Source organism: Cricetulus griseus, chromosome 2 (genome assembly GCF_003668045.3).
Source record: "Cricetulus griseus strain 17A/GY chromosome 2, alternate assembly CriGri-PICRH-1.0, whole genome shotgun sequence".
Classification (NCBI taxonomy): domain Eukaryota; kingdom Metazoa; phylum Chordata; class Mammalia; order Rodentia; family Cricetidae; genus Cricetulus; species Cricetulus griseus.
In genome coordinates this window covers 100,664,398-100,680,660 of record NC_048595.1, presented here as the reverse complement: position 1 = coordinate 100,680,660, position 16,263 = coordinate 100,664,398, and the positions used below count along the sequence as shown (strand labels likewise).

At 45.4% G+C, this 16,263-nt stretch overlaps 1 protein-coding gene across 1 annotated transcript; it reads right to left on the bottom strand.

Annotated features, from left to right (window-relative positions):
- Window positions 1-6,203: 6,203 nt before the first annotated feature.
- Fam205c (family with sequence similarity 205 member C) lies at window positions 6,204-10,418 on the bottom strand. Its single transcript, XM_035438693.1, has 5 exons — window positions 10,275-10,418; window positions 9,779-9,824; window positions 9,094-9,154; window positions 7,573-8,060; window positions 6,204-6,442 (listed from the first exon to the last, which is right to left on the bottom strand). The coding sequence occupies exons 1-5, from the start codon at window positions 10,416-10,418 to the stop codon at window positions 6,204-6,206; spliced, it is 978 nt and encodes a 325-aa protein (XP_035294584.1).
- Between the last annotated feature and the right edge of the window lie 5,845 nt (window positions 10,419-16,263).

The following is a 16,263-nucleotide window of genomic DNA, read 5'->3' as shown; positions in this document are numbered from 1 at the left end:
GCCCAGCATGGATGGATAGCAAGCTGCAAGGAGACATGGAGGAAACTTCAATACATATTACCAAGTGAAGGGAACACTATGTGATTTCAACATACAGCATCCTGGAAAAGTAAGAACTATGGAAACAATTACTCCAAAGTTCTCAGTAACGCTTAGCAATTAAATGTTCAGTAGTTAAGACAACACAAAAAGCCCAATTCAAATATAAGCAATGGATTCCCATAAATATCTCTCTTATAAGATTCACAAATACCCAAATAAACACACAAAAGAGCAGCATTACCAGTCATTAGAGAAATACAAATCAAAACCATAGTGAGATGCTACCTCACACACTTCAGAATAACCATTGTAAAAAAAAATATATATATTTGTGAAGATGAGAATAAAATGTAGCCCTGGTGCATTGCTGGTGTGACTATAAAACAATACAGCTGCTATGGATAAGAGTTTAGCAATTCTTTAAAAATTAAAGATACTGGCTAAAGAGATGGCCCAGCAATTAAAAGCACTGGTTGCTCTTCCAGAAGAACGAGGTTCAGTCCCCACCACCCACATGGCAACTGGCAACTGGCAACTGTCTGTAACTCCAGTTCCAAAGGATCTGACTCCCTCTTCTGGCCTCTGAGGGCATCAGTCATGTACACAGTACACAAATACATATACACACATGCAAATATAAATCTTAAAAAAGAGATTCTCTTTGCAAAAAAAAATCTTTTTTAGAAAGTCAAAGATAGAATTATCACAATGGCTCAGCAGTTTTGTCTCAAAGAAACATAAGGGTTTGAAAAGATACTTGCAGACCAGTATTAAAGTAACAATATTCACATTAGCCAAAAGTGGAAACAACACAACTGTTCAAATAAATGTAATGTATGCCTATAATGAAATATTATTTAACCCACAAAAGGAATAAAATGTTGATATGTTACAATATAGATGAACTTCAAAGATGTTGAGCAAAATAAGACAGATGCAATAGAACACTGTATGACATCAGTCGGTGAGAGATATCTACGATAGGCAAATCCATAAGACGGACAGCAGCAGATGGTTACCAGAGTCTGGGTTGATGAGGAAGAATAGTGAATTATTGTTTAGCAGCTACAAGAGTTTCTCTTTGGGATGATGAAAAAGTTCAGGAAATAGTGATCCTCACACAAAATTATGAATGTACTTAGTGCCACTGAATCTACACTTAAAAATTACTAAATAAGCCAGGCAGAGTGGCGCCTGCCTTTAATCCCAGCACTCAGGAGGCAGAGGCAGGTAGATCTCTGTGAGTTCAAGGCCAGTCTAGTCTATATAGTGAGCTCCAGGACAGCCAGAGCTATATAGTGAGACACTGTCTTGAAAAAACAAACATAAAATAACTGAATAGGAGCTGAGTGGGGAGATGGTTTAGGTGTTAAGAGCTCTTTCGGAGGACCAGAGTTTGGTTCCCAGCACCCACACTGGGTAACTTACAACCACCTGTAACTCCAGCTCCAGTAGATCTGATGCCCTCTTCTAACCATCACGGGCACTCACACTCATGCCCCCCCAGAAACACTCATGCCCCCCACACACAGACACACTCATGCCCCCCACACACAGACACACTCATGCCCACCCACACAGACACACTCATGCCCCCCACACAAACAGACTCACTCATGCCCCCCACCAGACACACTCAGCACACATCCACTCACTCACCACAGACAACACTCATGGCCCCCCACGCAGACACACTCATTCCTCCCACACATACACACACTCATGCCCCCACACAGAAACATTCATTCCCCCCACACACACAGACTCACTCATGCCCCCCCACAGATACACTCATGCCCCCCACACACAGACACACTCATGCCCCCCCACAGACACACTCATGCCCCCACATACAGACACACCATGCCCCCATGACTCACTCAATAGCAGCAACACACACACACAGACACATACACTCATGCCCCCACACACAGACACACTCATGCCCCCACACACAGACTCACTCATGCCCCCACACACAGACTCACTCATGCCCCTACACACAGACACACTCATGCCCCACACACACAGACTCACTCATGCCCCCCACACAGACACACTCATGCCCCCACACACAGACACACTCATGCCCCCACACACAGACACACTCATGCCCCCACACACAGACTCACTCATGCCCCCACACACAGACACACTCATGCCCCTACACACAGACACACTCATGCCCCCACACAGCAGACTCACTCATGCCCCCCCACACAGACAACACTCATGCAGCCCAACACAGGACATCACTCATGCCCGCGACACACAGACACACTTCATGCCCCGGGGTCCCCCACACACAGAGAACTCACTCAATGCCCACCCTCACCCGACACATTCATCCCCTCAACACCAGACCACTCATGCCTCCCCCACAGACTCACTCATGTCCCCCCACACAGACACAACTCATGCCCCCTACACGACACAAGACACAACGGGCTCCATTCCCCACAACACAGACACAACTCAATGCCCCCACACACAGACACACTCATGCCCCCACACACAGACACTCATGCCCCCACACACAGACACACTCATGCCCCCACACACAGACACACTCATGCCCCCACACACAGACTCACTCATGCCCCCACACAGACACACTCATGCCCCCACACACAGACTCACTCATGCCCCCCACACACAGACTCACTCATGCCCCTACACACAGACACACTCATGCCCCACACACACAGACTCACTCATGCCCCCCCACACAGACACACTCATGGCCCCCCCCACAGATCCACTCACTCATGCCCCCACACACAGACACACTCATGCCCCACACAGACACACTCATGCCCCCCACACAGACACACTCATGTCCCCACACACACAGAGACACACTCATACCCACCCACACAGACACACTCATGTCCCTCCCCACACACACACACACACAGACACACTTATACATTCTCCCCTGCACTCTGCATATCTTGTGACCTCGCTTCTAGGATGGAGTCGGGTGGGATGGTGAAAAGGTTAAGAATTTGTAGGGAAGACAGTGTGTCCTTGAAGTCATCACCACCTCTGGCTCTTACAATCTTTCTGCTTCCTCTTCCACATAGAAAAATCCCTGAGCCTCGAGGGAGGGTTCTTAATAAAGACATCCCATTTAAGAAGCGCTCCACGGTCTCTGCTCCACATTACGCAGTTGTGGGTCTCCGTCAAGTACCATCTGCTGCAGAGGGTTGAGTGATGTCCTGATTTGTGGGTGTCATAAGTTTATGAGCAGCAATATGTGAGTAGGGAGGATATGGACGAAATTGAGGAAGGGGAAAGAGTATGATCAAAATATATTCTATGTAACAAAAATAAATTAAAAAATAATGGACTATGATATGGAAGAGTAAGCCAAATAAACTCTTTTCTCATATATATATATATATATATATATATATATATATATATATTTCTATGCAAAAATAGAATAAAACCTGTTGGGGATCAGTTGCCTGATTTTGCCATGAAGCAGGAGCCAGTTAACAGCATGGAGCAGGACACGGGCAGAATATACTCCATCATAACCCAGGAAGTGCACACATTAACTCGGGTTCCCACCTGAGCCAATCAGTTCCCTTCACACATGCCTCCCTCTAGCAACCCCCCCTCCACCCCTCTACCCCACCCCACCCTTTGCTCTGTGGATTTCTGCCTAGCTTCAGTGGGCAGAGAGGATGCCTGTTGGAAGGCCCCCTTGATCTTTGGGGATGCTCCAGGAAAACACCTGGAGGGTGTTGGCTCAGCGAGCCTGGGCCTTGTGTTTCTCCGCTTTGAGGATCAACTAAGGGCAGACCTTCCTTCCTTTAGACACAGAATCACCACCAAGAGGTGGGACGGGGCACATCCATACTTTTTCCCACCTGGGTTTCTGCATCCTGCTAGCAGTGAACACATTGTGCTGAACATTGGAGCCCTGTGAGAGGAAGCAACTCCCATTACCACTTCCTCCTGGCTTGATGGGATGGTGACAGACGCTGAATTCCCTTAGGAGCCCACCCCTGCCTCAAGCCACATCACAAGGAAGCCCAGTGCTTCCTGCCCTTGCTTCTGCTCTCCCCTGAGGCAGGCTAGCAGGACGCAGTAGACAGATTGCCTTCAGAGGCATCTGCCTACTGCCATAGTGGCTAACGGGGATCCATCCCAAGTATTTAAGAGCCCCCTCTTTTCCTTTCTGATTCCCAGTTTTCCTCCCTTGGCCCACTTCCAAATCCTCCCTGATCCATACTGAGCGGAAGACGCCCTGGCCCTGTTTCTCCTTCTCCAGTCCCTGTTCTTCCGGAATCCAGATCTGTGGATTCAGAGCTTTTTCTGAATCTTTCTTGCTGCTCCCAGTTCCAGGAGTGCCTGCTTCACGCCGTGACCAGTAACTCCAACCATCTTTCCTTCCCATCTGGGGTCTCACTGCCCCAACTCCTTAGTGACAGACACTTTCTGTGGTAACCTCCAGAAACCATCACCTCCGGCTCTCCAGCTCCAGTTCTCCAATCGCTCTTCCCCTTAAAGCCGACGCCCTCTCCCAGCTCACTGACTCCTCCCCCTCTTGGTCTTTACCCACACTCACTTGTATATTGAGAGACTTCTCTTCCTAACCTTCGTTAATAACACCACCAAAAGGCGATCTACTACTCTTCAGTGTGGTGCTTAGTCCCGCTCCTAGGAGTTCTTCACTTGCTTCTCAAATCACCAGTTTATCTCTCTTGACTCTCTTTGCCATCAACTGGCAATGAACTGTTTGGGTTTTTTGTTTTGTTTTGTTTTTCATTTTTTTTGTGTTTTGTTTTTGGGTTTTTGTGGTTTTGGGGGTTTTGTTTGTTTGTTGGGGGGGGGGTTGAGACAGGTATTCTCTGAGTCACCTCTGCTGTACTAGAACTCACCCTGTAGACCAGGCTGGCCTCAAACTCACAGAGATCTACCTGCCTCGGCCTCCGGAGCGCTAAGATTAAAAGCTTGCGCCAACACCACCCAGAAGAACTGTTTTCTATCTTTAAGAATGCACAAAGACCAACTCTGGAGGGCAATTGATACTTACCTCACTACCTCTTGCACTGTGTTCAGTAAACCTACAAAACAAAACAAAAGCCGCCTTGGTGGATCCCACACCTCTTCAATTCTACTTCTAGGAACAAAAAGCCCTCAAGAGAGCTATTTCTATTTGTTGTCACCCAATTGCTTTCCTGTCAATCCACTGCAAGTCTTATCTGTTCCTTGACCTAATGGTCTCAGACCATGAAGGAGCTCTGTATTTCTCAGTGTGACAGTGAGCACCAAGTCCTCATCTCACCTGCTGGCCTGGCTGCTCTTCAGCTAACTAATAATTTTCTGCTTGAGCTGTTTTCCTCCTCTGGCTTCCAGGTCTGTGGTCACCTGGCCCCTTTTCTGCCACACTGGCTGTTGCTTTCTGGTGCCCTGTGCTCACTGGTTTCTTCAGAACTTTTTCTTTTTTCTTCCTTTCTTTCCATCCTCCATTCCTTCTTCTCTTTCCTTCTAACTTCCAAACTATTTTATTGAGTTTCTGAAGTACATGAAGTGTTAATTTGGGTGGAGCCGACAGAATAAGTAAATTGTAAAAGGGAGCAAGTGACCAACACAGAGATAGATTAAACATTTTTAAAGGGAAAGATAGGTTGCTTGTTTCCTGTGGGAATTCAAGCCTGATCTATACTTTTAGTTAAAGTATCTTAATCAAGGGTCCTTCCTTCTCGGCACGAGTATAGGAGTTCTATAGAATGCTGACCCATCGAGGTCAGCACCTATACCACAAGAAAAGCATTTCCTACTTTCTCACACACAGCAATGAAAACAAAAGAAAATACAGCTGGCTCTTTGCTTATGGGTCTATAGTATATTTGGAGAATGCCATGCCTCACTTGCATGGTAGTGGAAATGACTATTGACAGTCTTTGTTCGGGAAGGTATAGAGCTTTGGGAACCTACAAACTCTTTTGGCTTGAAATGGTTATCCCCTCTGCTAACCAGTGCCTTCTGCTGAGGAGATCTGACATTGCTATCCTAGCTGGGTAATACAAACCAATTGTGGACAATTTTTGAAGCACTTGTGGGGATAGCCATGAGGCCCAGGTTTGGTTGGGCAGAAGCAGGTGTTGCTGGAGCTGTGTAGGCACTGTCAGAATGGAGGCAAGTCAGTTGGTCTTCTTGGCACTGAGAGGCTTGGCCTTCAGGTCTTTCATAGTCTGCTCCGTATTGGCTCTTTCCTTGTGGTCTCTGACAGGAGTTTGGCTCTTCTCGGGCACTTTAGTCTTGGGTTTGGCTTCAGACTTAGACAGGACAATGGGTTCTTCTGGCCTCGCACATTTCACTTCAGGGTTAACCCAGTGCGAAAAGAACGTCATCTTATTTTCCGCTTCAGCTTCTGGGGGTTCTGGGAAGGTGGAACTCCAGTGAGTATAGTCTCATTCATCAGACCCTCCAGCTCCCAGCCCTACCAAGTTTTGCCCCCTGCAAAATGGCCTGGGAGAATTCCACCTTGATTTTTTTCTATTTAAAAAATGAAGCCCCTTTGAATACTGGACTTGCAAATACTGGGCCAGCAGATGTTGGTCCAATAAGTTGGCATTGTAAGGTCTGGTCTTATAAGATCTGGGTACCCCTGGCTGAGCATTCCTAGGAACCTTTGGGTGAGATAGTTTGGTTTATCCTAATAGCTGTGCAGATCATTTTTATCTGTCCCAAGGAAGGATGCTCTGGGAACTAGTGAAGAAACTAGTAAAAGTGTTGAATTGGAACCAAAAGCCAAGGGGATAGAGATGGTGGCTCTACTGATAGAGGTCTTACCAGTCCCTCCTCATGAAGGCAACTTGCTTAAACTAAAATTCTACCTGAGAAAGATCCTTAAGAGGCCATGGGAAGCCAAGCAGCCCTGAGGTTCTGCTTAGAAACCTTTTCCTGTCTCATGAACCTCAGCAAAGTGTCTGTGCTCTATGATTCTTGGCAAGTTTGGATTCCACTAGGTCCTTCATTTTCCCTGCTTAGGTAAGGACTGGCCTTCACTCTGGTCTAAGGGGTCCAGGGGACCTTCAGGTTGGATTATTCACTTTTGTCCCCAGCTACATGCAAAGTACCTGGGCCTCTATTGTGTCCCAACTGGACTGTGAGATGCCAGAGGCTCAGTGGGCAGAGCCTTAGGGCGCTCTGCTCAGTCTAGGTCACCTTGGCTCTACTCTACAGTCTTTTGTTCAGCTGAAAATTCTTTCAAGAACACTCACTCTAGATCTGAAGGTTGTCTGTTGTTGGGTTTCTGAGCTTTGAAAATATGGGAAGTGGTGAAGTGGTGTGTTACAAGATGCCCCAGGAACTCCTCCAAAGATCAAGGGAAAGCTCAATGTTAAAAATGCATGCATTTATATCTTCCTATACTCAGAGGCACCTTGGGGCCTTTGGGATATAGGAACATCTGGTGACAGGAATGTAAGGTCATAGGACATTGTTTCAGGTTCAGGAAGCTCTGGGTCTCAGGACAAAGAAGGAATCTAATACTCAAGGGCTGCTGACCTTCCTTCTTCAAGACATGTTTCTTGTTTTTCTTCCTCTTCTTTTGCTGGTTTGCAGGAACCCCAGGTTCTTCCACACTTGATGAAGACAGCGAGCCTGCATCCCGGGACACATTTGACCCTTGAGGTCCCTGCTTTTGCTGATGATCAGGACAGTAATATCGAATGTTGGCATCACCAGTTGATGGGGCAGCTGACTGAGTTGAAGATTTCTGATCTGTTGATTGTGACGGTGTGAGGCTGGACACCAGTGAAATGTCTCTGGAGTATTGGGAACAGAGCTCTGGATTCTTGTCAAACGTTTTTGATGTAGACAATGACTCCAGGCAAGCAAAGCTCTGGGATGGCCTCAGCGGAGTAGAAGAGGTCTTTTTGTTCTCACCCCCCAGCAGCTGCTGAATTTCCAAAGCCATAGCATTGCAGATTGGGCACGAAGGATCTGAGCACAGGAGCTTCCGCACACTTCCTTCCTGAGGAAGCCAGCCCTGGCTGGGAAGGAAAATGGCAACTGTTAAAGACAGCATGGCACCTGCCCCCTCAGATGAGGGCCAAGATTGCTTTCCTTCCCACACCCTACACAGCCTGGCCTATGCCTCTTGGTGTCTGCCACTCTGCTTTGTTTCCTGGGAAATTTTCAGTTGGTAAGGTCTGTGGTTGGGCTGAGAGTCTGAGGAAAAGTTTCAGAAAACCCATCAGAGGATACAGCCCTCAGAGAGAACTGGAAACTTGGGTCAGTTTTCTGCCAACTGTATCGAGAACCTGAAGAAGAAGAAGAAGAAGAAGAAGAAGAAGAAGAAGAAGAAGAAGAAGAAGAAGAAGAAGAAGAAGAAGAAGAAGAAGAAGAAGAAGAAGAAGAAGAAGAAGAAGGAAAAAACAGGCAGATTAGCTGATGGGCACCACCAAGGGCACCACCATGTAAGGCCTGAATCAGTTTTTTTTGGGGGGTGGGGGGAGCTGAGAAACTTGGTACCTGGTAAACAGTATATCCAAACTGTGAGAAATGGGAACCTCATTCTAAGAACTAGGGGTGTCCTTGCTGCTGTCCCCAGCATCTCTTAGGAATCACTCCCATTCTATAGAAGTCCTAAGGAAGAGTATAAGATGACTGACTGAGGGTATACCAGGCCTTCTAAGGAGATATGTGTGTCAGCAGAATTCAGCCAAACCAGAGCTCCACCCCTGAAAGGATGTAGCTGGAAAGAGATTAGCTAAGTAATGGCTTCCTTATGCCAACACTGTTCTCTTGTCTCATGACAGGAGCAATGTCAGCATCAGTGAATGCTGAAATGCAAAACAACTAGGACCCTGAGTAAAATGGGTGGCTCTTCCCTCTTGAGTTACATATGAACTCTCTCTGCCCTGGTAGACTTATCAACTTGGACTGATATTACCCTCACTCCATGGTGTATCTCTCTGTAGTCAATACCCCATCCTCATCCTCATCCTCCACCCAGGCCAGGCTAAGCAATCATCAGAGCCAGGCTGGGGGTTGGAAGACCACAGAGAGCGAGCAAGAGATCACCTTTTCATGATAGACAGCAGCTTCTGAAGCTTCTCAGCTTCTTCCTTGGACGTTCTCTTAGCTGAAGGGGGAGGACACAGCGTTAGGCAGAATGGAAAGTTGAGGGGACAACCTATAAGCTGAAGGCAGCTGGGTGGTGGTGGCGCACACCTTTAGTCCCAGCACTCGGGAGGCAGAGGCAGGAGGATCTCTGAGTTTGAGCCCAGCCTGGTCTACAGAGAGAATTCTAGGACAGCCAGGGCTACACAGAGAAACTCTGTCTTGAGAAACAACAAAAAGAAGCTGAAGGTTTTTGAGGGACAGGTGGTCCACAACCTCAAAAGTAAATGTTCTATGTGCAGCAACTATTTGCCATGCTGTCCTATCCCTGACCATGATATCAGTGCCCATTTTGTGGAGAACAAAGATGGAGGTAATGTGACTTCCATAGAGCTTTAAACAAGATAATGACAGAGTTAAGGACATTGGCTCCACATCCCTGTGCTTTATCCCAGGGAGGTCAGACAGAAGCTGGAGTGTGCCTGGTCTCCTTCCCACCCGTGTGTCTTTCTTTAGTTGTCACTGGTTTATAGTGCTGTCCTCAAGGGCTGTAAACACCTGGCTTCTGGTGCCAGTCGTCGCAGAGGGTCAGGACCTGTGGAAACCTCTCCCACACAGGTAGGGAGTCAAAGAAATTGGGATTTACCTCTTGATGTTCTATCTTTAGGCCTCTGTTTGACTTTTCGGTAACACTTGAAAGACAAAAGCATTAGAATATGAAGTGGAAACACAAATTTTTTTCACATCTAAAGTGCAACAAAATCCAGAAATGCCCCCTAATCTTTGCCTTCCCATCTCATCATCCTGGTCTTTTTCTTCTTATTTCTGACTCAATGTGAGGCTCTTCATGCTCTATACCGTCCATCCCACTTCATGGACAAGTTCTGCGTTGGATTCAAAGGGCAGAAAAAAAAAATGGGCAAACTAAATGATGGGCAACTTTAGTAACCAAAGGGCTTCAGTTATCAAAAGTCCCAAATGTCCACCAACCAAGGTAATGACCCAAATCAGAGCTGATCTGGATCCAGTGAAAAAAATCCTCATTAAAAAGAAAAAAACAAGGGGTAAGATAACCGAGAGACAGCGAGGGGATAAACTCCTTGTAAACAACGTATTCAGACCTGGTCATAGTATTTCCCTACCTTGTAACAGCTTTTGTCAGGTCCCAACCTTAATTCTCGATGGCTCCTTTTCACATGCCAAATAATTAATGCAATAATGAAGATAGATCCATAAGTATATAATGGGTACCCCATATCCCACAGAATAAAAGTAGGGCTCAACATCATTCAACTTCCCTAGTCATCCCTCTCCCAGACTCCCAGGGTGTTAGAATGTAACGCCTCTGAGTTCTAGAGTTCGGCTCTTTGCCTCACAGAAGAGACACCCAGGCCACCACACTACCTCACAAAGCCCTCCTGTTCCACAGAGCAGGCACAGAATTGCAGACCTTCATCTGGCTTTGATAAAGTCATGTGGTGGCTCAACATTCAGATGAGGGTATCAGTTGTCTATACAGGCTGCAGAGCCTGTGACAAACGATGTCACGGGTGGCATATACCCCTTTGTGCTTCTCTACTCCCTGTACTGTGACAGCTCAGTTCTCGTTAATTCCACAGTCTGGCAATTGTCTCCAGGTAACAGTCTTTATGCACATTACATACACTTTTAATAAGCCAGAGCCTTAGTCAGAGGAATACCATGAACTACATTGTCTGTACTGAGGAGATAACTAAAAATCATACAACAGGGTTGGGCAGGAATTATATGGTTAAATCTTTAAAAGGCATAATTTTAATGTCACAGCCAATGACTGATACAGTATTGAAAGCTTTAGGAAGAAGAGCTTTTAAAACAGGTCAGGGGGAAAAAAGACAAAACTTTTGTGGCTGCTGTCCTAAATGTTTCTGAGAAAGGTAGAAAGCTTTAGCTTGATCCCAGCACCAGAAGAAAATAATAAATAAATCCCAAGAAAAGTTATTAAAATGCTGAGTTTATTTTATGCTAAGCATATCATAGCAAATTTTTTATTTGAATTAGAAACAAGATTGTTTTACATGTCAATCCCAGTTCCCTCTCCCCGCCTCCTCCCCTACCACCACTCCCCCAACTAATACTCTACCTATCCCACACCCTTTCTGCTCCCCAGGGAAGGTGAGGCCTTCCGTAGGGAGTCGTCAGAGTCTGTTGTATCCTTTGGGATAGGGCATAGGCCCTCCCCTGTGTGTCTTGGCTCAGGGAGTATCCCTCTATGTGGAATGGGCTCCCAAAGTCCACACCTATGCTAGGGATAAGGACTGAACTACTACAGGAGGTCCCATAGATTTCCGAGGTCTCCTCATTGACACCGGAGTTCCTGGGGACTGGATCAGTCCCATGATGGTTTCCCAGCTATCAATCTGGGGACAGCTGTTTCTGTGGGTTTTACCAGCCTGGTCTGGACCCCTTTGCTCATCACTTGTCCTTCTCTGCAACTGGATTCCAGTTCAGTTCAGTGATTAGTTGTGGGTATCTGCTTCTACTTCCACCAGCTGCTGGATGAAGCATAGCAAAACAATTTTTTAAATTGTGGTTATAAGGACTTTTTTATACTAGTTACAAGGAAGAATATTCTAGAAATTTTTGGATAAATGGATCAGTGAATATTTTCCTTAAATGTCTCCAATTTATAAAACAAAATCCATTTTTAGCTTAAAGATGATGTAGGAAAAGTTCCCATGTGAATATGAGATGGATTTGAGCCATTTCAACATTCTTTATGAATTTTCAAATATCAAAATGAGATAGGAATGAGATTATTTCTTCAAACAAAGAGAACCTTAGCAATGATAGGTTAGCAAAAGCTGAGTGAAAAGCAGCATGAAGGTTTGAATGGAGAATAACCCCACAGGATCTTATTTTGACTCTGGGGTCTCTGGAGATCTCAAGAGGGGTCGAGCTGGCAGAAGTGGTTCACCAGAGCAAGTCTTTACAGGTTACATATCTTAATCAGTTCCCCTTTCTCTACTTCCCTGGGAACAGCTGCTGCCTCATGTTCCCACTGCCACAGGCTGAGCCACCCTGCCATGCTTCCCCACAGTGAAAACTGAAACTGTAAATAAGCCAAGATAAATCTCACCCTCCTGTCTGCCAGATGTTTTGGTCCCAGTGACATACAGTTCATACAATTGGCGTGTCACCGCTTTAGCAGCACTTCCACGTGCCTGAAAAGGTATTTCTTTTACTGTCAAGGATCCCTGCTCTGAAACTCAAAAGATTCCAAAGTCTGACTTTCTAAAAACACTCGCATGATGCCACACATGGAAAATTCCATGTCTAATCTCGTGTGACAGTCCATAGTCAAAGCACAGGTGCACCAAACAACTGTGAGTCTACATCTGTGAGTTTTCCATGAAACCTAAGTGATTTCATGGTAACTAGGTATGTACAAATATGTCTAAAAATCCAAAGTACTTCTGGTAACAAACCTTTCAGACAGTCAATCTGTGTAACTTTGTTTTTGAGACAGGGTCCCAATATGCCACACAAGCCAGTCTTGAACTCCTGGGATCTTCCCACTTCAAGCTCCTAAATGCTGGGACTGCAGACTTGCTCTCCCAGCACTCCCCTCTGGGTTTTATTACATTCGGTTGACAGGCTCTAACTTCCAGCGGCATCTGCTGCCCTCTAGGCTACAATGGCAGATCTTGGGCTTTGCTTCCTGACTTCTTATCCAGGCAAAAATCAACAAATTCTGTAAACGTTGTACTCCTCCTCCTAGTGCACCGTTTACCACGCAGGGGGACCCACAGCCACTGTGACCTCACCACACCACGAAGATTTGATGCTGCACACACCTCTCCATTGACTCACCAGGCTCTGCTCCTGTTTCAGGGTTAAGGAGCTGGAACCCTGTGCTAGGGCAAAATGCGTGTTTGCAGAGTGCCCTCCAGCATAGGGCTCTTTGCTGACTTGGTGCTTGTCGGCAGAAGATGCCTGTCTGTGTGGAGACCACGGTGGGATCCGAGTTCCTGAACAAAGGCACCATCAAGCGGTGGACACACTAGGCCACTTTTTCACAAGTGTATGGATCATCACATCTGTGCTAGCAAGTGTCTGAACAGGAAACAAGGGAGACGAGGCCTATGAGATGTCTCTGTGGTCACTGGGTGTCCACGGCACAATAAGGGGGCCCTACTCATTTTTGTTTTTAGGAAACAAGTTCAAGGCAGACCCTGCTCCCATTGTCACACTGCAGTGCCATGGTTGCTGCCATCAGATTTCTCCAGGAAGCTGTTCATAGCTGTGAGTTCATAGGTGCTGTGAGTAGCCTTGTAAAGAAATATCTGGGCAGACACCTGGTGCCAGTGTTGTCTCTCCAAGAAAGCCTTTGGAAAGATCTGACTGTGTCTCACACTCAGGAAACAGTGGTGACAGAGATGCAGGACCACTTTCACATACAAACATCTTTACTGTGTTGCACACCGTTCAGTACCTCTGTGGAGCCACTGGAGGGCAGCACAAACCCACCTAACAGTCCCAGTCCCCGGCAATGGCTGCAGAGAAGAACCTTTTCCAGGTCATCCACGCCAGTGGCTCTCTGTTCCCGAGTCAAATCTCAGGGAGGCTGTAAAAATATTTTTATCCAGTCCTTACCTCAGACAAAATGAGTCAGAATCTCTAGGGGGAGGATCTAGCAACTTTTCACAATAAGTAAATATTAAAATTAAAATCTTATGTAATAGAGAACTAGGTTATTTATACAGATCTGACATCAACTGACCTCCAAAAGGGGGAAATTTCTAGACTCAGATGCAATTATGTCCTATCCAGCAAGCCGACAACCAACATCAAATTAAATGGAGAAAAACTCAATGCAATTCCTCTAAAATCGGGGACAATACAAGGCTGTCCACTCTCTCCAGACCTCTTCAATATTGTCCTTGAAGTTCTAGCTAGAGCAATAAGACAACAAAAGGAGATCAAGGGATTACAAATCAGAAAGGAAGAAGTCAAACTCTCACTATTTGCAGATGATATGATAGTCTACATAAGTGACCTGAAAAACTCTTACCAGGGAACTCCTATAGCTGATAAACACCTTCAGCAAAGTGGCAGGATACAAGATTAACTCAAAAAAATCTGTAGCCCTACTATATACAGAAGATAAACATCACCCTTTACAATTGCCACAAACAACATAAAATACCTTGGGGTAACACTAACCAAAAAAGTAAAAGACCTGTACCATAAGAATTTTGAGTCTCTAAAGAAAGAAATTAAAGAAGATACTAGAAAATGGAAGGATCTCCCATGTTCTTGAATAGGTAGGATGGCAATGGCAAACTTGCCAAAAGCAATCTACAGATTCAATGCAATCCCCATCAAAATCCCAACACAATTCTTCACAGACCTTGAAAGAACAATTCTCAACTTTACATGGAGAAACAAAAGACCCAGGTTAGCCAAAACAACCCTGTACAATAAAGGAACTTCTGGAGGCATCACCATCCCTAACTTCAAGCTTTATTACAGAGCTATAGTCCTGAAAACAGCTTGGTATTGGCACACAAATAGACAGACCAATGGAATAGAGTTGAAAACTCTGATATTAACCCAAACAATCTAAATTTATATGATGAAATAAAGAGAACATCTTTAACAAATGGTGCTGGCATAACTGGATGCAAACATGTAGAAGACTACAGATAGACCCAAGCCTTTCGCCCTACACAAAACTTAAGTCAAAATGGATCAAAGACCTCAACATAAATCCAGCCACACTTAACCTATTAGAAGACAAAGTTGGAAATACCCTTGAATTAATTGGTACAGGTGACTGCTTTCTGAACATTACACCAGTAGCACAGACACTGAGATCAACAATTAATAAATGGGACCTCCTGAAACTGTGGAGCTTCTGTAAGGCAAAGGACACAGCCAGCAAGACAAAACAGCAGCCCACAGACTGGGAAAAGATATTCACCAACCCCACATCTGACAGAAGGCTGATCTCCAAAATATACAAAGAACTCAAGAAGCTAGTCTCCAAAATAGCAAACAATCCAATTAAAAAGTGGGGTACAGAACTAAATAGACAGTTCTCAATAGAGGAATCTAAAATGGCTGAAAGACACATAAGAAAGTGTTCAACATCCTTAGCCATCAGTGAAATGCAAATCAAAACAACTCTGAGATACCATCTTACACCTGTCAGAATGGCCAAAATAAAAAACACCAATGACAGTTTATGCTGGAGAGGATGTGGAGAAAGGGAAACACTTCTTCACTGCACTTGGGAGTGCCAACTTGTACAGCCACTTTGGAAATCAGTATGGCGGCTCCTCAATAAAATGGGAATCAGTCTACCACAAGATCCAGCAATTCCACTCTTAGGCATATACCCAAAAGAAGCACATTCATACAACAATGACATCTGTTCAACTATGTTCATAGCAGCACTATTTGTAATAGCCAGAAACTGGAAGCAACCTAGATGCCCTCAACCAAAAAATGGATAGAGAAAATGTGGTACATTTACACAATGGAGTACTACTCAGTGGAAAAATAAATGGAATCTTGAAATTTGCAGGAAAATGGATGGAACTCGAAGAAACCATTCTGAGCGAGGTAACCCAATCACAAAAAGACAAACATGATATGTACTCACTCATATGTGGATTTTAGACATAGAGTAAAGGATTACCAGCCTACAATCCACACTGCCAGAGAAGCTAGTAAACAAGGAGGACCCTAAGAGAGACATACATGGTCCCCTGGAGAAGGGGAAAGGGTCAAGATCCCCTGAGCAAATTGAGAGCACGGGAAGAGGGAGGGGGAGCTAGGAGAATGAGAAGGGGAGAAGAGGAGGGATGCTGAGGACATGAGGGAGCAGAAAGGTTGAGTCAGGGGAAGAATAGAAGATAACAAGAATGGAGATACCATAATAGAGGGAGACATTTTAGGTTTACAGAGAAATCAGGCACTAGGGAAATGTCTGGAGATCTACAAAGATGACACCAGCTAACAATCTAAGCAACAGAGGAGAGGCTACCTTAAATGCCCTCCCCTGATAATGAGATTGATGACTGACTTATATGCCACCCGATAGCCCTCATTCAGCAGCTGGTGGAAGTAGAAGCAGACACCCAC

Coding starts and splice junctions, on each gene's coding strand:
- Fam205c (XM_035438693.1), bottom strand. CDS start 10,418: ATGTTGAGCCCTACTTTTATTCTGTGGGATATGGGGTACCCATTATAT. Junction 9,825..10,274: donor CTGACAAAAGCTGTTACAAG/GTAGGGAAATAC, acceptor TTGTCTTTCAAG/TGTTACCGAAAAGTCAAACA. Junction 9,155..9,778: donor TAAAGATAGAACATCAAGAG/GTAAATCCCAAT, acceptor CTCCCCCTTCAG/CTAAGAGAACGTCCAAGGAA.